At 48.3% G+C, this 19,828-nt stretch overlaps 1 protein-coding gene across 5 annotated transcripts; it reads right to left on the bottom strand.

The window, feature by feature from the left end:
• Positions 1-3,782: 3,782 nt before the first annotated feature.
• On the bottom strand, positions 3,783-19,694 carry cbarpb (CACN subunit beta associated regulatory protein b). 5 transcript variants are annotated; one of them, XM_084011632.1, is made up of 10 exons: positions 19,407-19,694; positions 17,429-17,501; positions 14,794-14,942; positions 11,741-11,802; positions 10,601-10,763; positions 9,780-9,951; positions 9,420-9,563; positions 8,326-8,545; positions 6,965-7,154; positions 3,783-5,943 (listed from the first exon to the last, which is right to left on the bottom strand). In XM_084011632.1, the coding sequence occupies exons 2-10, from the start codon at positions 17,474-17,476 to the stop codon at positions 4,407-4,409; spliced, it is 2,685 nt and encodes an 894-aa protein (XP_083867758.1). In that variant the 5' UTR covers positions 17,477-17,501; positions 19,407-19,694; the 3' UTR covers positions 3,783-4,406. The 5 variants fall into 5 exon arrangements, with proteins under 5 accessions (XP_083867758.1, XP_083867755.1, XP_083867759.1 ...); XM_084011629.1 differs by having other exon boundaries at positions 19,403-19,693; XM_084011633.1 differs by lacking the exon at positions 19,407-19,694 and adding an exon at positions 18,507-18,566.
• Between the last annotated feature and the right edge of the window lie 134 nt (positions 19,695-19,828).

Below are 19,828 nucleotides of genomic sequence, written 5' to 3' on the forward strand. Positions count from 1 at the left end.
ATATTTTAGCTCATACTCTACATGCTTTGAGTGTTTCGTGACTCTCTGCAATGCATCGCCGGCAGCCGTCTCCATCTCGCCCACCAACACTCTGCAGTCGGCTTCACCTCCACTGTGATTTATCGCCGTGGCTCGACCGTATTTCTCTCGCTGCTCCCTCCCAAACTTCGGCCGCGACCGCTGGAGGCTGCAGGTCGGCCGGAGAGATTACAAGGTGTGAGGAAGAAGAAGGCGGCAGACATCCGAGATGTTCCCTTTGTAGATCTCTGGCTGGATTTGGCTTTTCTCTCCAATTAATTTGAAGGAGGTGAAAAGGAGAGGCGAGAAATCGATGCGAGCCTGAGCGACGGAGAAAAATGAAATGAGATTCATGAGAGGGAACCTTATCGGCGGAGCGTTCCCACGCCTCGATTAACAGCCGCTCCCTTGAAATAAAGCCAGTGAGAAACACTTTTATTTGGATTCATTCATTTAATTCACAGATTGGAAAACAACCCTAAAATAACACTTTTATTTCATTAATTTTGGTCCCTCAAGGCTCAACAGATTTGGATCAACAAAAGCAAAAGTTGATGAGAAAGCTAATCTTTTTTTGTGTTTTCTTTGAGAAATCAAGCAGCTCACTAACAAGCAAGAAATACAGAAATACTTCTACTTTCCAAGAGTTATCTCACAAAACCTCATCACGGCGTCCTAGCACGACTCTCCAAAAGTACGGAAATCTCTAGTCACACCGATGCTGCGACTCCCGCGTTCTGACCAGTGAGCGGTAACTATGGATCGTAACTATGGATCATAACTATGGATCGTAACTATGGATCGTAACTATGGATCGTTTTTGCACCATAAGTCTGAGAAAACATGAAGATTTGCACAAAAAAATGTTTCCTCTCATGCAGACCTACACACAGCTATGCATCGATGCATTGACAGGCTACTGGTTAGTATGCAAACACCATTTTTAATTTTTCACCACAGTGTCCCAGTGATACAGCATCCGTCTACACCTAACAGATCACATCCAGTCAGTCTCCTTGTGCTCGTATCCACAGCTAAGGTTTCATCTTTGTACACGTGGATGGAGAAGGCAACGCATTGCTCTACTGCTGTCACCTTGCACTTTAGGTTTTGATCTGTGGGCAATGCAGCAGAGTAATGAGCATCTCCCATCCAACCTCAGAGGGAGGGGAGATTTAATTCCCTTTTTGCTGATGAGCGTCACTATCAAAAAGAAGAGAAAATGTGTGTTTCTTCACGGTGACATCATGGTGCTCCACGGGGAAAAAACAAGACTCCATATTTGGGTGGATCTCATGTCACTAATGAGGGACGCTGCCTCTGCACTCAGGAGGAGACTCCCGTCACATGGCAGAGATCTCCTCCGGGCATCATCATCATCATCATCACACCCAAACAAAGAGAGGAGGAGAATGATTTTCTATCCAGTGACTTCAGTCTGCTGCGTGGCAATAGCCTCAAAGAAGGTGGAAAGGGAGACGGGGGATGAAAGGTGGAAATCCTTCCTGATTAGTATTCAACAGCGTCTCTGCAGCGGCTCCCCTCGCCACACGTGGGAGACGGAAAAGCCCAGCAGCCCTCGGAGGACGATCGTGACTGGGTTACCATCAACCTGCTGACGCCGCCGCCGCCGCGTCCAAGCAGAGATCTGGCCCTCATTCCTGCGTTTCTTCCACCACGGGACATAATCTGCTGTCTCCTTTGAATGGCTTTGTTTTAATCGGACAGAGGAAGCCAAATAAAAGGGAAAACAATCAAGCGGACAAACAACGTCTTTGTTCGCTCTGGTCTTATAAGCCGACAGGAAGTGAAGCCCCCCCCAAACACCCTCCCCCCCTAGGGAGGCATCTAGTGCACTCGTCATCTTTCTCAGGAGGTGAAGAGGAAAACAAGAATGTCAGATGCGGACAAATAAAGCCTGTTCTCTGAGCCCCATGCACAAGAAAAGCATGCCTTTCTTAGAAATTCAATAAACACCAAATGTCTGTGGTCAGCCATCTTTAATGCCACTGCGACCTCATGGCTGTGAACTTGCTCGTCCTCCCGTTGGAGCTCCGAGGACAAGGACTGGTCGTTGATGGAGATTACTTCTCCGAACTGATCCTCAGATCCTAGTCCTCAGACCAGATTCTCAGTCCTCTTCAAACCTGCCACACTCGTCATTCAAGCGACGCGGACGTACAAAAATAGATTACAACTCAATAAAGGAACTAAGAAAAGGAGAATCACCACGTGATGTGGCTGAGAAGCATTTTCAGTCAAAAACAAGAAAACAGCAGGAGTCAGACACTGAATGAGGACGTTAACCCATCCGGCCTTCGCTAGCTTTCTAAGTCACGCCCGGCCATCTAAACCAGCGGCTCCCAACCTTTGTGGCCCCTTAAAGTCCAGAAACAACGAGTCCTAAACCTGGAAATCAGTTTGCATTTCAGCCCCATTTTTAACGGCTTTTTGGTTCAATGGCTGAGATTTTAACGTATTGTTCTACGACATAATTACGAAGCTTTTACATTTCTCAAAGTCGGACTAGAAAACATGCCTTCACAGCCTCGTTGAGTACCTGTATCCATGTTAGCGTTTTATTTCTGCTGATTGCATTCAAGCTTTATGACGATTATCTTGCAGCTCAGAAACAGCCTTTTCTTTTTGCCACAGAGCTTATTTTCAGAAATAATCGGACCTACTAAATACTAATTTCTGTAGCACATCCCCCTTCATTTCTCTGCTATTGTCTATAGTCTCAGGTAAAAGCTCCTGAACACTATAAGGGTGAACTACAGCAACACAAACTGACTAAACGTGATAAACACAGGGAGTTCTGGTGTTAGAGGGAAAACAAAAAGCATCGAGTATGAAAACCATTCAGAAGCCGAATGCCCACAATATCATTATAATCATTATACGGTTGTTTTATAGTCTTAATTAGGATCAATGGACTAATACCATTTCTTTAGCCCACAAATTTAGCAATCCGATCTTTATAATCGCTCTAAACGATATAATAATATAAATGATGATACGATATTCATGCATTTTTTTTGTTTGGCGGTCAGAGTGCTCAGAGCAAAACAAGAAAACGTTGGTGAATCCCAGAAATCTAATGAGAACAAGTTGCAGCTCATACCAACAATAGCAACACGTTTGTTCTCATATCGCGTCCTGTGTGAAACGACTTCAGGGCCGTCGCCCACTAATGCAGAGACAATCCACCAATCAGAGCTTTGTAGGCGGGGTTAAGAATGCTCACGACCTTCTCAGATCGCTTGATGGATGTCATGATATTATTCGTTGGTATTAGCGATGTTAACAAAAACAACATTTCAGTTAAAAAAATACGAAGAAATACGATTTGCTTCTCCGGCGTATGAAGTTAAATATGTGAGCAATATGACCGGGATGTGATCCAAAAGGGTTAAAAGGCATTTTTCATCGTGCTCGACCTGAAACACCGATTGCTTGGAAACCCAAACAAAACATAAGTGTGTGTGACAGAAACACAGATGACTTTAATGTTCTCTTCTGGGGCCGGCAGGTTGGGAACTACTCATCTAAACAACCAGCGTGAACAGCTAAAGGGCCAGTTCACCCCAAAACCAAAGCTACCGATCTGAAGTGCTATTTACGACTGTTTTGGTGCGTTGACTTGTCGAGTGTCGGAGGTATCGTCTCCCTTCTCTCTGATATAATAGATAATATATATATATAATGGGTTTACGCTGCTTCCTTTCCAGGAACTATTTAAACCCACCAACCATATCACGGCACAGGAGTTAGCACGTTTCTACTCATTGTCAGGAAACTTGTGACAGCGCGAGACGTTAACATCAAGCGTCCTCCTGGGTTGAGCTGTAAGGTTAGCCCGCTGAGCTAGCATCAGTTAGCTATAAACTCCAGCAGCTCCCACAGGAAACTAACGTAGCTTTGATTTTGGGGGGTGAACTGGCCCTTTATGTAAGCCTCACATTAAATAATTAAAATCGGTTCACATAAATAATGATAAAAGGACCAGCTGCTGTGTCCGGATCTGTAGCGCTCTGCTCATCTAATAGCACCTGGTTTCACAGTGGATGGACCAGTACCGAGGCGGCATCGGCCCTCATTCATACTGGAGAGCAGAGACACACTACAGACACGGAAACAACCTATGAATTATTCGTCCAGTGTTTTGCATTTGAAACCGTCTTCATCAATGCAACGTGTAGCACGGCAACATGAACGTGAGGAGAGACCGGCTGCTTATCCGGAGCATCAGCGTTACGTGAGATGATTCAGAGCACACTTTCCATTCAAGCTGGACACGGAGACGACCAAACCGAGGCGGTGGAACGGAAAGGAAAAGAAGGTGTGTATCAGCAGGAGTGAGGATGAGGAGGACGGCTGGAGCCCTGCTACACTGGGCTGTGGTCCGGAGAGGCGTGCGTGGCCGCCACCGTCACACACTCAGCGGCCGTGTCCCTGGTCCTGCGAAGGCCCGCGTACAGCCTCTCGTCCAGGTTAGCAGTCAGTTTGTCCGTGAGCTCCGCCGTGATGGTCTGCGGGCCGTAGCCCGGCGAGCCGTAGCCCAGCGAGCCGTAGCCCGGCGGGCCGTGCGGCTGAGGGGGCGAGCGCTCGCCCGGGGCCTCGGGAGGGAGTCCGTGATGTTTGCCTTCCTCCTGAGGGTCGCGGGGCTCACCCAGGCCTCCGTCTTTCTCTGAGGGATGAGGAGGTGGCGGTGGAGAGGAGGTGCGGCCCTCGGTGTCTCCGATAGTGACACCCTGCTCCCTGCCCTTGCTCTCCGCGGTCGTAGGCTGGACCTTCGGGGTGTCGGGGGCGCTGCCGGCCCCGTCGCTGGCCTCCTCGTCGGGGGCGCTGACGATGCGGGGGAGCGTGCTGTGGTAGCTCGTGTCCAGCGGGTAGTTCACGCTGTCCCCCCTCCGTAGAGGGGTCCGGTGTCTGTCAAAAGAGGACTGGAAGTGTCTCACGCCCGGGTCGCTCCACTGCTTGTGGCGCTGCCACTGCTTGCGGAGATGGATTCGGGACCGGTGCTTCCTCAGCGGCGACTCCTGCTGGTCAAACTGGGGGTCGTGGCGGAGGAACTCGTGGAAGAGGGCGTCCGTCTTCTCGTCGATGCTGTAGTCTCGCCGGTGCAGAGTTGGCGGATGAGGCGGAGGCTGTGCCGCCTCTCGAGGTGTGAGCATCTGACCGTACGGTAACCAGCTCAGTGAACTAGCACCTGTTTCTATGGAAACGCCTCCACTGGCACCCAACAACAACTCATCCTCCGGCTCCTCCTCGAAGAGATGAGACTCAAAGCTCTCCCCGATGGTGCCGGTCCGGCCCTCGTGGGTGAAGTGGTGTCTCTTTTCGTGGGCCGTTCTGTCCTTGGGGCTGCCGCTGCCAAACAGCCGCAGTTCTTCTGGGCCGCGAGACGGAGCCTCTATCGACGCGTATCCGCTGTCCATCTGCAGCAGTTTACGATTCCCCGTGTCGCCGTCGCTGCCCCCTCGCTCCGATTCTGTGCTCTCCTGTTTCCTCCTCCTCCCCTGCTTCGCCCCAAACCTCTCATCCACACACATGGAAGCGTCCTTGTCGTCCTCTCCACCGTCGGCCTCGTCCCCGATGTCCTGGGACGGGTAGCTGGGCAGCCCTCCTCGTTCGGTCTCTGTGCGCCCGCCCAGCGAACAGACGCTCTCGGCATCACTGCAGACGGAGATCCTGTCGTTGCTGCTGCCCTGGTCGGAGGCGGCGTATTGTTCCAGGGTGGCGCGTAGGGACCAGATGTCTTTGTAAAGTGATTGTGGGTCCTGGGGGTCTAGGGGGTCCAAAGGGTCCGCGCCTTCCCTCCTTGCCAGGGACGGTGCTTCGTCTTGGGGGTCGGGGGACAGGCCGATCACCCCCGGCCCTCCGCGGCTGCAGCGCGGCTCCACCATCACCTCGACCTCTAGCCTGTAGCGTCACACAGGTGTGGAGAGACGAGATAAAATGACAATCGTAAGGAGAGAAGGACGGGGGGGGGGGAAACACACAGACATGCAAATAACAAGCGTCGTTGTCAGAGCATTTGGCTGCATGACACTGAATGTGACACATGGCTGCGTTCACAGTGCACACGATGGTTTCATGACTTGCGATGGCTGCTGTGGCATGTCCTCAGGCTGAACTCAGCTGAATACTGATGCCATGCCGTGCTTGAAAAACAAATCCTCTGCTTTCATCTTGGTTGCAGCAAATTAAAAAAATTAAAAACCCGTACTGTAAGAACCAGAAGAGCGATATCGGTCGCAGTAAACCATGAATGAGCGTGAGGATCATCAAACAAACAGGAAATACAGATTTGTGTTTAATCGAATCTTCCGTGAAGGAAAATGACTACGGGGCGGTTGGTTGTTTTTGTTGTCATCGAGACAGAATCGGCGTTGCTATGACGACCAACTTAAAAGAACAGAAATCGCAGTGATCCTTGAGCCCTTATCATGACGTTGTCAGAGCATGTCAGCGATGGAATGATTTCCTATGCCAGAATAAACCCTGCGTCCCGATTCTCCACAAAAAAAAGTGCACTCTGGGAAATCCCCTACATCTGGCTGCAAATGGTGAAAGTGGTTCTTGTTTACAGGGATGTCATTACATACAAATCAGCCTGTGGTTAGACAGGATTTACACAGTAGTTACGCAGCAGGTTGTGTTTTTATCCAATCAGACGTGATGGCAGAAAACAGACAGGAAGTCATTTTCTATACTTTCACTTTTCTTGACACTGACATTAACTGTAATCCCTGCTGACATGTTAAAACAACCACTTTGAGTTTATGTAAAAGCACACTTTCATGTTCAGGCAAAGTGGTGAAGAATCGGGACTCGTATCTTACCGTGTGTCATCACCGCATGTTTGCTAGCTTCCCTAAAAGAAATGAGCGCAAGGCAGCAAAGCCGTGAACAGGATGAATGGCAAGGGAATTAAAGATACCTGCCGAGGGAGGGGGGAGGTGTGGAAGGAGGCGAGAGGAGGCGTGTGGTCGGGCGGCCGGGGCAGAAGGTGATGTCCTGGGTGCGGGCGATGTACTGGATGAGGTCGACGTGGTGCTCCTCGTGGTCGTCCTGGTCCATGCTCTCGCTGGCGGCGCGCTGCCGCTGGAACTGCCTCCTCTTCGGAGAGCCTGGCTCGCAGAAACAAACAGGTTGTGTAACAGCAGGCGGGAGCGAGGTGACACTTTATTCAGGAGAACGCTTCAATGTCCAGGTTTCAGAGGGGCGTTATAATTCTAAATATCAGGCTCACGTGAGATTATGGCCCCAGCAGCAAGCGCTGCACGGCTTTCATAATAAAATAACACACATAGGTGCCAGGAGGACTACCACCAACTCATAAAACATAACACACACCATGGCACCGTCTTAGAATGATGTGAATGGATATGCTTGCTTATTTCTGTTTAACGTGAGGGTTATTACTTGGGACCAACGGGCCACCAAACAGACGGAGATAACGTCCCTTTATATGATCTGTTGGGCTGCTAGCATCACTGTGACACGCGCCGGGCCGCTAGCCGGACTGCTGCTGCTGCTAGCCGGACTGCTGCTGCTGCTAGCCGGACTGCTGCTGCTGCTAGCCGGACTGCTGCTGCTGCTAGCCGGACTGCTGCTGCTAGCCGGACTGCTGCTGCTGCTGCTAGCCGGACTGCTGCTGCTGCTAGCCACGCGTTAACTTGCTAATTAACTGCCATCAGTTGCATTGGTGGGAAAAAAATCAATATTTTGTTAATTTTTTTTGGCACGAGTGATTTTTCACGTAGCTTGACCCCTGACCTGTCTGGGCCACTCCCACTCGCCACCTCTTCTTCTTCCAAACCAGTTTACAGGTGCACTACCGCCACCTACTGGATTGGAGTGTGGAGCAGTAGATTGATATGAAAATATAGATAAATAAAAGGATTTAAAGTCATTCTATTTTGTGTGGAGAATTTCTTCAGCTTTTTGTTTTTGTTCAGCGTGCATCGGCAGGTTGCCCATCCACCGTGTGTGTGTGTGTGTGTGTGTGTGTGTGTGTGCGTGTGGAAGAAGGGGGGGGGGGATCGGCAGGGAGGATTTACTCAGGGCCCAAACTGACTTGGAAGACCAAACTCTACGTCAGCGAGCCATCTGTCTGGTCCGTGTGTGTTTCAGAGTCTGTCCACAGCCCCCTGCTTCCCCGGGGTCTGTTCACCACCAGAGAGCGGCGCCACAAATACAAATCACATAAATACAGAAAATACATCTAATCCATCTAAGAGCTGCTGCCCTGCTGCTCCATCGGCACCGATTATTTCTAGAAGCTCAGGGCTCCGTTACCTCTGGTGTCCAGGCTGGAGGCTCTCTGGCTGCTGTCCAGCTTCCACTTCTTGATCTTGAAGTAGGGGCTGGCCCCCTCCAGACTGGCGTGGCGCCGCAGCTTGGTGAAGAACTGCAGCACGGGCCCCTGGCTGCCTGCGACGCCGCAGGCATGCGGGGCTCCTTCTCCCACGCTGACACTGCTGCCTCTGCCCCGGGGCCCGGCGGCCATCAGCTCGGCCTGGGGGGGAAACGTGGTCATGAAGACGGGCGCTGCTGCCACAGTGATGTTCCACACGGGGCTTCCCCTGTTTACCCATCAGCCATCACTCCTCCCTCAGGCTCTGAGCCTCTAATGTCCGGATGAATCACTGGTTCGCTGGCTGCTCTGTGATGTGACTGTCGTAAGATATTCATCACTCTGCAAATGATTAACTCAGCACACTTCCGACATGCTGCATTACTTTTCCAGAACATGAGCTCTTACGGGTCGTTTGCATGCACACTCACAGAGATATGTGATCACTGTGGCGAAACTCAGGCCCTGATTCATCATAACAGTTATCAATATTAACTCCAGTCGGCTCTTCTGGAGGAAAGAGACCGACAGGAAGACAGACGGGCGAAGGGATTCATGGTCCCCAGATGATGGAGCCTGATGATTCTCCCTCATTCAGTGAAATATCCAAAAAGGATCCATTTGTCAAATATAGCAACCAACCAAACGCCCACAAACTGCACTTAAAAATCCCCCTTAAACTAAGAGGGAGAACATGGTGGCCATCATTCCTGCTAACGTTTAGCATGTTAGCATCGTGACATTTCATTCAGAGCACCACTGCAACTACAAGCACGGAGATTCTTCGGCTACGTTGCACCAACCAGAATTAATCCACTTTTAAGTTAAGTTTCAGCAAATCCAGATCTCTGTTGCACAATTAAAAACTAATCCTCCGTTCAGTCAATCCGACGTCAAAGCAAAATTAAACAGAGTAAATATGGAGATGCTTGCTTACCCAAATTAAAATAAATAGGAGATAATAAGAGAATCACTGTGTGGCGGGCCAAACTCTGGAACTTATTCATCAGAATCGTGAAACGTATTTGAAACTCACGGAGCTGGAAGTCGGCTGTTTGCTGCTGAGAGCGACGGCGTTCCTGCCGGCGTCCACCACGGAGTTCAGAGCGTCTCCAGGGAGCGCACCGCTGGGATTCACACCCACGGTCAACGCCGTCTGTGGCAGTGGACAGAGCAACGGCTACACACACACACACACACACACACACACACACACATTATCCAAACCTCTGCTATTGAAAGCAGTACAACTTCCGTGTTCAGGTACCATCTATAAATGAATATCCTGTCTCGTTCCAGTGATTGATCATCTGAATGGGAAATCAATCCCTGACCCATGCGATTGACTGAAAAGGACACGACGGGTCGGGACTAACGAGGGGTTAACGGCCGTCACCTGGAAGATGGAGAGCGCCGACTTGGTGACGGGCCGCGTCGTCATGGCGACGCTGTTCTCGGCCGAGTCGCACTCGTGGATGGTGACGATCTTGAGGGCCGGGGGAGGGAGGTGGAGGTGTGTGAGCCGGGCGTTCTTCAGGTGGTGGAAGTCGCCCTCGGTCAGCGTGTACCTGCAGATGGAGTTATCACGCTCACATTCATGGTTCATACATGCTTATAAACACTTTATAAACACGTCATCTCGTTAAGCCTAGCCTGCTCTGATTGGTCAGGGTCTTCTGAATCTGCGCTGCAGCCGCGGACTCACTGGGCGTGGCAACTACACGCACCGTTGTGACCTCACAACCTCACGTAATGGCGAGTACGCACCATGTGACCTATTCCCTGTGGATTGATACTTTCACAGTATTTAACCCCTAACCCACTTCATACTAAAAAAGGACATGAAATCTCACTTTTCTACAATATGGCAACCTTTAATTAAAAAGCTCTAAAACCCTCTAAAGATGAAGACGCATAGATAAAATATGAATCATGGAGCTTATCCTTGCACAAGAAGCAAAACAGCCAAGGGGGAAGGATCTGACTTCAGACCCATCACAGCTACTGGATTCACATTTAGCCCCACAGAATAATTCCTTTTGAAGTATTTGCACATCAGGCTCCGGGCTTTAAGAGAAAAGTAGGGCAGCGGGAAATAATGAGGCGGGGTGAGAGCTCTTTGTGTCCACAGCAGACGCTCTGCTTTCTGAATGCATTCTCAACCCTAACGGACAGAAACGGACACAGTTAAACGTGTGAATGCTTCGGCTCTCGAACCTGCGGCCCTTCTCCTGCGTCTTCTTGCTGTGGTCGAAGAGCGCCGCCTCGTTGAAGGAGACGCGGCGTCCCTGGGTGCACGTGGACAGGAAGCGCTCGGTCTCCTGGTCGTGAGAGCTGGCCATCGACAGGCAGTCGGACTCGTCCACCCTGATGGTGATTTCTACCGGAGACACGAGAGGAAGGGTTAGGAAGAGAGACGGGCGAAGGGAGAGCGGGGGCTCATGGTCACGGAGAAGGCTCAGTCATGCTGGACTCACATTCAGGGTCCCCAGAGGATGAAGCCGACTGGCTCCTCACTCATTATTCAGTAAAGTTTAAACCAAAATGAAATGGAGTTTCATCGATACTTACTTACTCAAATTAAAACGCATCCATTTAAAGACAGAGATTAACAGAATTAAACTGAATCTTGGTTTAGAGTCTAGACAGGCATTTAAAGGGAGGTTTAAATTCAATGTTTCTTCATTTTAATAAGCTAGTTAGTAGATTTTATAGACGATGTAGAGTTAACCAATGATTTAAGCGGGTTTAAAAAGTAATCGTCTCTAAGACTCTTTGTTTTCTCGCGTCCTGTATGTGAACTTTGGTCCACAAAGCAAGTAATGATTAATCCAACATATCGTAGGATTACTAAAGCTGGACTTAAAGTCTGATGCTGGTGCCCTGGTTGTGTCCTGTCAACACACAGGGACTCCCAATCTCCAAGCTGTGTAACAAAGACATAGAACACCCTGAAATCGGGTTTAAAAGTCCGTCCCAGTCAGCCTACATCCCCGTCTATCTGACTCTCAGCGACGTGAAGCATCTGCTGTTCAGAGGAGGAGGAGGTAATATGGCAAACTGCTGACTGAAGAACTGAAAAAAGGCTTACAAAAGCAAGTCTGGTGCCAAACCGATGCTTTCTTTTAATAAATCACTTTTCCATCCGAGACATTCACTGGTCCCCAAAACGTCAGAATGTCTTCCAGGATGGTCGCGAGCTTCTTAAATGAATTGGGTCGAGATCACAATATTTTAATGGAATAGACGTTATACGTTTTTGTGCTGACGTGATAAAAACATCCCGTTTCCCCTCCTGCCCGTCTCCATTACTCCTCCCTCCCTCCGGGTCCTCCTCATGTCCATGTTTGCTCTTACCATGGGTGGGCTGGGACTCCTCCACGTAGGTGGTGTTGGTTTTCTCGGGGTCATCGCTGGCTCTGGGGGGGCACAAAGAAACAGATCAATGCTGTGTCAGGATTACCCCTCTGTATGGGCGGCTGTCTGGCCTGAATGTTCACCATGGTGTGTGTTCCAACGCCTGCCTGGCGTCAACCAGGGCCAAATCACTGCCACTACCTTGATAACCCTCTTGAATTGATAAAGCACGGTGCTTTATTGAATTTCCACTCATCTGTAAAGGGGCACGGAGAGAAAGACGTAATAAAGGTGGCATTGTTTAGGGTGATGCAGCTTGTTAGCATATTCAGTGTTTTTCAGTGTCTCACGCAGCTGTTGATGCTCCAAACATCCCTCTTCCATCCCGGGCTCAGATCGTACGAGGAGGGAGGAAGAGAAACCGAAAGCTCCTCCCAGACATTTCTCTCCCTGTCTGATTTCTTTGTGCAGAGCTATGAGTTACGTGTGTGTGTGTGTTGGGTGTGTGTGTGTGTGTGTGTGTTGGGTGTGAACCGACTTGAGGGATTTCTCCGTCCACCCAGATCTGTGCTTCTTCTCGTCTTTCATTTCCTCTGTGGCTTCCTCATACTGTGTGTGTGTGTGTGTGTGTGTGCTGTGTTGACTTGAGATGCTAGATTAATCACTGGCGATGGCTGCTATGAAACCTCATTACACTCATCATTTGTACGAGTCCCCCCCCCCTCCTATATATTCAGTGTACTTGATGATGCGTGCGGTCGTGGAGAGGGACGAAGCGTCTGGAGGGGTCGCCATGTTACCGCTGAATAAACACAGATGCGATCACAGATAGATGAGCATGAATAGTGAATGTGTTTTCCAGCGTGGTGTTCCCGTAACGGCCCACAGGGGGCCCCAACACTCAGAACAGCTGACATGTTGCATGAGCGCCGCCTCGTCCGCTTTAACGTGAGTCTCCATCGGGTTACATCATGTTGTCTAACACCTGCTGCGATTCACATTCAGATGCATTGATTTGTTTAATGGATCACTGCGTTGGTAATGGAATCATGCTGAAGACGGGTTTGGGGATTCGCTGAGTGGAGCCGACTGGATGATTCCACAGGAAGTCGTTAAGTAGCTTCATTTAGCAGCCGAATGGGTCTCATCCATTATACGAGTGTACCGGCCCGGTTTACCAAGAACTACTTTCTCCTATAACCAAACTGAACTGTGAATTCTGTTTTTCAAGGGAAACATAATTCCTGGTAAGTAGGTTTGTTCCCTTAATATAACCAAGTAGGTTTGTTCCCTTAATATCACCAAATAGGTTTTTTCCCCTTAATATAACCAAGTAGGCTTGTTCCCTTAATATAACCAAGTAGGTTGGTTCCCTTAATATCACCAAGTAGGTTTGTTCCCTTATTATCACCAAGTAGGTTTGTTCCCTTAATATCACCAAGTAGGTTTGTTCCCTTAATATCACCAAATAGGTTTGTTCCCTTAATGTAACCAAGTAGGTTTGTTCCCTTAATATAACCAAGTAGGCTTGTTCCCTTAATATCACCAAGTAGGTTTGTTCCCTTAATGTAACCAAGTAGGCTTGTTCCCTTAATATCACCAAGTAGGTTTGTTCCCTTAATATCACTAAGCAGGTTTGTTCCCTTAATATAACCAAGTAGGTTTGTTCCCTTAATATCACCAAGTAGGTTTGTTCCCTTATTATCACCAAGTAGGTTTGTTCCCTTAATGTAACCAAGTAGGTTTGTTCCCTTAATATCACCAAGTAGGCTTGTTCCCTTAATATCACCAAGTAGGTTTGTTCCCTTAATGTAACCAAGTAGGCTTGTTCCCTTAATATCACCAAGTAGGTTTGTTCCCTTAATGTAACCAAGTAGGTTTGTTCCCTTATTATCACCAAGCAGGTTTGTTCCCTTAATATAACCAAGTAGGCTTGTTCCCTTAATGTAACCAAGTAGGTTTGTTCCCTTATTATCACTAAGCAGGTTTGTTCCCTTAATATAACCAAGTAGGTTTGTTCCCTTAATATCACCAAGTAGGTTTGTTCCCTTAATATCACCAAGTAGGTTTGTTCCCTTAATATAACCAAGTAGGTTTGTTCCCTTATTATCACCAAGTAGGATTGTTCCCTTAATGTAACCAAGTAGGTTTGTTCCCTTATTATCACTAAGCAGGTTTGTTCCCTTAATATAACCAAGTAGGTTTGTTCCCTTAATATCACCAAGTAGGTTTGTTCCCTTAATATCACCAAGTAGGTTTGTTCCCTTAATATAACCAAGTAGGCTTGTTCCCTTAATATCACCAAGTAGGTTTGTTCCCTTAATGTAACCAAGTAGGTTTGTTCCCTTATTATCACTAAGCAGGTTTGTTCCCTTAATATAACCAAGTAGGTTTGTTCCCTTAATATCACCAAGTAGGTTTGTTCCCTTAATGTAACCAAGTAGGTTTGTTCACTTAATATCACCAAGTAGGTTTGTTCCCTTAATATCACCAAGTAGGTTTGTTCCCTTAATGTAACCAAGTAGGTTAGCAAAGTAGCTTGTAGCATTTTTTACTTAATTATTGACGTTAACTACGTTTCCCTCGAAGCACAACTGAGAGAGCAGTTTAGTTGTGAAGGTAACTCCTTCTCTAAATAGTAGTTGCATGTAAGATGTTTGTGTCATGCAACACATAAAGCACCGCCTGGACACCTGCAGACCAAACTAGTGGAGCACATCATCTTTTTGATGTTGTTGAACCCGTGCAGGACTGGTGTGGTTGTGATGGATTGAATTACCGGGGCACCAGCCATATAATGTATTATGACGCATGCTATACCCCAAATCACCACAGAACTGAATGAACCCTTCTGTGCCACAGCAACAGAACAACAAACAGCAGGCTCCTTTCAGTTATCACATTATTACACTGCTCTCGTTATAAACGGAGCTGTTTCTGCTCGCGTCACTTCCTTACTGGGGATCATTACGAGGTCCTGGAGTTCGAGTTCATGCTGCTACACCCTTCAGAGTACGAGGAGGAGGGAAAGGGCTTAAAAAACTGCATCGCACCTGGCACAGCATCGGCCTCCTGGACGGCAGCGGCGGTAGGCGATGAGGAAGACGGAGATGAGGATCACCGTTCCTACCAGGAAGATGGAGAGGATCGCCAAGAGGAGCACGTAGCCATCTTGCTGCTCCTCAGCCTGGAATGGGATCTCCTGAGAGATACAAACAGATGATTAGTACACATATTTAACTTCATTGCATATTTAACTTCCTTTCCTGATAACTGCACCTCGGTACAGCCGAGGTTCATGAGTGGGCGGCGAGGGAAGGTAAAGTAGATACAACAGGAAGAGAGGTAGGTGTCTTTGGACATGAAGTGTACTCATTTAAAAAGCAAAAAGCTTCCCACGTAAGCATCAACAAGCTGGAACTCTCCGGCGATGGTTAATGCCTCTCCGAGCCGAGGGACGTAGAAACAAGAGACTCTCGACTCGGACACCCGGCGTGCTACTTCACATTTCTCACATGTAGGGGGGTTTAGCTCAGGAGATAGAGCGGGTTGGCTGGCAACCGCAAGATTGCCGGTTCGATCCCCGGCTCCTCCTAGCTGAGTGCCTGGTGTCCCTGAGCAAGACACCTCACCCTAATTGCTCCTGACGAGCTGGCTGTCGCCCTGCGTGGTTGACTCCGCCGTCGGTGTATGAATGTGTGAGTGAATGGGTGAATGTCAGTCATTACTGTAAAGCGCTTTGGATAAAAACGCTATATAAATGAGGCCATTTACATATGTACATGTTTTACTCTTCAGATCCAGGAGTCACATGTTGTACGACGACATGCCATCAGTATAATATTCACCTTTTTATGCAGACATTTCACATTAAAAAAGACACATTTATTCAATTGTTCTTTTAAGGTGTTTTTGCATGTATGTCACCAAATAATTTAAATTTTAGTTTTTTTATGTTAATGTTTTATATATATTTCCAGCCACACACGACCCTGAATAGAACAAGAGGTTATAGATGATGGAATGATGGTTGCTTATTACTCTTAATAACAATCCAAATAATAGTATTAGTATTATTATGTATACCTTCAGATGTCAACTGAAAACGGTACGGCTGACTAACATTCTGTTTCATGTATAGTTTGTGTTATATTTTACTTGAATAAAGTTGTAAAGAAAAGGAGAATGGGAGAAAAGCCGTCCACATGGAGGGCAGCCTGGATGTGAGCAGCTTGCTGTGCAGCCGGTTCACCTTCCGCAGCTGAACGCATTGATTTGGCATCAAGTCATCTCTAAACAGTGAAATCAATCAATGGCTGCCGGGACTATTAACCTGTCTACAGCTCCGCTGTGGGGAAGCTGCGATGCAGTCGGGGAGTTAACCAGGCAAACAGCTCCACAGTGACGGTGCTCAGCTTCGGTTGTTGTGATGTTTCAACGGAGGAGGACATCTTGAAATCTCTTCCTCCCCCTTTGATTCGCTGGAACAAACTTTATTCAATCCACCACTCGAGCTCGCACAAAAACCAGATAATAAACCTGATACTAAACCCAATCATCAATCATCCCTCACGTATGTCTCTGTTTGTTTATATCCTTTATACACTATATATATTACAGTGACTGTTTGTTTATGGTGTTTGTTGTTATTGTCCTCAAAGTATGCACCTTAGTCACCACCACAAATTCCTCGTTGGTAAAATAAATATGTTTCTGATTCTGAATATGTGTCTGGTCTTTTACTCATTATATTATATTATTCTGTGTAGCATTCATCCTGTACATTCACTTTCCTTTGAGCAACAGACGGCAGCGTTCGTAGCTAGCGGTTCTTTTTACTGTGGAAACTTTATCAAGATAGAAAATCAGTGAATTACTAAATAATTACGATTAAATCTAATTATTTCTAAAAAAAAGACTTAATACGTTAATAATTACATATGAACAAACATATAAACACAAATTCCCTCTAGCTGTATAAATAATGTGGAATTTATTTACTATAGTATACTAGTACTATATTTACTAGTATATTATTATATCACCCATTTTCTCGACTTATTTCAGAATTCTAATAAGACGCAATTTCTGTTTAATTTGATTTTAGTTCGATTTTTTTGCTTGTTTGACCAATTTTAATAGCAAAACTTGTTTTTCCGAGTTCCTCTGTGCAGATGCAGCCTCCAGGAGAGGGAGTGGAACGAAGAAGATGATGAGTGGGAGAGTCCAGAGCAACAGCAGCACTTGTTCTTTTGTGGAGTAGAACCATGGCGTTATGCAAACCTTGGATATGAGAACGAGGATCTGAATCGTGTGTCGTAGCACAGCAAGTGTTAATGAGCGCCAGGCGGCCACGTCACATTTCAATTTCACAACGAGGGGAAATTAAAGCGGAGATTAGATTGGAGATTTAATTATGTCAGGTCCAGGTCAGGATGTTCTCTATTAGCCAGTCAATCGGCCAGAAGGCAACATGAGGGAAAGTATGGTTCTGGTGGTGACACACACACACAACACAGACACACAACACACACACACACACACACACACACACACACACACACACACACACACACACACACACACACAACACAGACACACACACACACACACACACACACACACACACACACAGACACACACACACAGGAAGTTTGAGAGTAAGCCGGTGGTGAAAGGCAGACTTACTGTGGAGGTTTCTGGTAGGATGTTCCAGACGGTAGACTCATTGCTCATGGTACAGGCCAACTAGAGAGTCCCCCTAAGAGATAACACACACACACACACACACACACACACACACACACACACACAGAGGAAATGACTGTTACCAGAGCTGCGTTGCATCTGTCCTGCTCGTGATGAATCAGGACACCCTGCGCTGTAAACACAAAGCAACACTTGTCTGAATTGCGTTGCCGTCCCTAACTGACGCCGACCTCTGCTCACACGTTGCCTGATGTGGTGAAAGACGCTGCGGGAGTCTTGTTGCATCTCACAGCCACGAAAGACTGCAAGACGAGGGAGAAACCTGATTACGAACGCTAGCATCTCGGCTGCTGATCATCACCCGTAATTCCATATCAGCACCATAGAGTCTCCAGGTATCTACCTCCCACGCATACACACACCCACCCACCCACACACACACACACACACACACACACACTCACACACAAACACACACACACACACACTCACACACACACTCACACACACACACCCACCCACCCACACACACACACACACACACACACACACTCACACACAAACACACACACACACACACTCACACACACACAGAAGAGAAACACCAGCTTGTACTAAACACTGGCTCCAGAAGCTGAGTTCCACTGCTGCTGTGCATTTGCTCTTACACATCACAGCCGTTTATACAGCTACTGCTGCACCAAACACCCACGCACGCACACACACACACGCGCACGCACACACACACACACATGCGCACGCACACACACACGCACACATACACACGCGCACGCACACACACACGCACACACACACACTCACCAGCGGGGTAGCAGCAACATGCCAGCAGCACTCAGCTCCTCGCTCGCCTGCCAGTCACTGCAGCACCCTAACTTCAGCAGACCTGTGAGCTGTTAGCTGCTAACCCGTCCAACTGCAGCTCCCGTCCAAGCGTGCAAAAAAACAGAGTTACAGGAAACACATCGGGCTGTGACCAGAACGCATTCCCTTTTCAGTGCTGTACCACATCCTGCTTTCTGGCAGCCCAGCTTCTTACCCTGATGGAGGGCAGCAGCAGCAGCAGCAGCTCTGGATGTGTGTCAGGCTCAGGAGTCTCCTCCTCAGCTCCCTCGCTGCATCCTCATCCTCAGCTGACTGAGCCTGAGCAGCGGAGCCCCCCCCCCCCCACACACACACACCACCACCCCACCCCCCCTACAGGGCTTGCCCGCTGGCCTTGGAGCAGCGGGGATGGCACTGCTGCATGAGCACAGCAGAATGATTGGGTGATTATTCAGTTTGACTGATTACATAAATGCCTGCTGCAGTTCACACATGCACTTAACAGAAAAAGGCTGTTTCAGTAGCTGATAGATTTAATCCACATGTTCTTAAATCCTTCCAACATGGAGTGGATGTATTCAGTGAAATGCACTAACAGAGTGTGATGACAGGTGGTCTGTTTCCTCTGTTGTTGGAAGCACATCTGTAAAAGTCAGCTGAGAGGATCGACCAGCTACTTCACTGAGGAGCCTCACCGCCATGGCGATGCAAAGCCCGGAGGATCGCCTCCATCGACCGGCGGACGGAGCAGATGGTGAGCCCCGGGTGTCCCCGCAATGCCCCTTCCTGCCCCTTCCTGCCCCTTCCTGCCATGCTCCACTAGACACCGCAGCCTTTTACACGATAACCGCCACAAACACGAGGAACGGAATGCGGCCGTTACGGTTAATAACCGGTTTGAAATGAGAACAAATAAAGCACCCTCGTCTCCGTTTCCGTGTGGAGGTTTGCGTGATGAGCACAAAACACGATGAAATTAAGCGTTAACTTTAAAAATGGACGGAACGCGGCGGTTAATAAATGTGATGTGTCCCGGTCCCGGTCCCGGTGACACCGAAGGCAGCTCGCCTCTGACCGACCGACGAGCACTTTAAAGGGGAAGGCACTCACCTACTCGACTGGCCGGGTCCATGCAGCGGTGGAGGGGCAAAGCCGACGGCACCACGCTCTCCCCGAGAACGCTTAAGGTGGATTTTTTTTCTTTACAGCTAAAAGTATTTATGAATGAAACCCCACTGCTCAGGACACGCCCACCCACCCAGGCAGAGGCGCACCACGTGACGCGAGGAGTGGAGTGAGGTAAAGCTGATCTGAAGAGTTTCTCCAAAGCAGCCTGAATGGAAACCAGAACATTCCCTCAGCTGTTCTATTGTGTTTTTAGTTATATGTAATCCCGCATTAGCAGGTGAGGAGATGGTTCCCACGCCTCAGATGTGTGTTGCTCTCTCTCTCTCTCTCTCTCTCTCTCTCTCTCTGTGTGTGTGTGTGTGTGTGTGTGTGTGTGTGTGTGTGTGTGTGTGTGTGTGTGTGTGTGTG

Source organism: Eutrigla gurnardus (assembly GCF_963514095.1).
Source record: "Eutrigla gurnardus genome assembly, chromosome: 6".
Classification (NCBI taxonomy): domain Eukaryota; kingdom Metazoa; phylum Chordata; class Actinopteri; order Perciformes; family Triglidae; genus Eutrigla; species Eutrigla gurnardus.

Coding starts and splice junctions, on each gene's coding strand:
- cbarpb (XM_084011632.1), bottom strand. CDS start 17,476: ATGAGCAATGAGTCTACCGTCTGGAACATCCTACCAGAAACCTCCACA. Junction 9,564..9,779: donor CGGCGCTCTCCATCTTCCAG/GTGACGGCCGTT, acceptor GTGTGTGTGTAG/CCGTTGCTCTGTCCACTGCC. Junction 8,546..9,419: donor AACAGCCGACTTCCAGCTCC/GTGAGTTTCAAA, acceptor TTTCCCCCCCAG/GCCGAGCTGATGGCCGCCGG.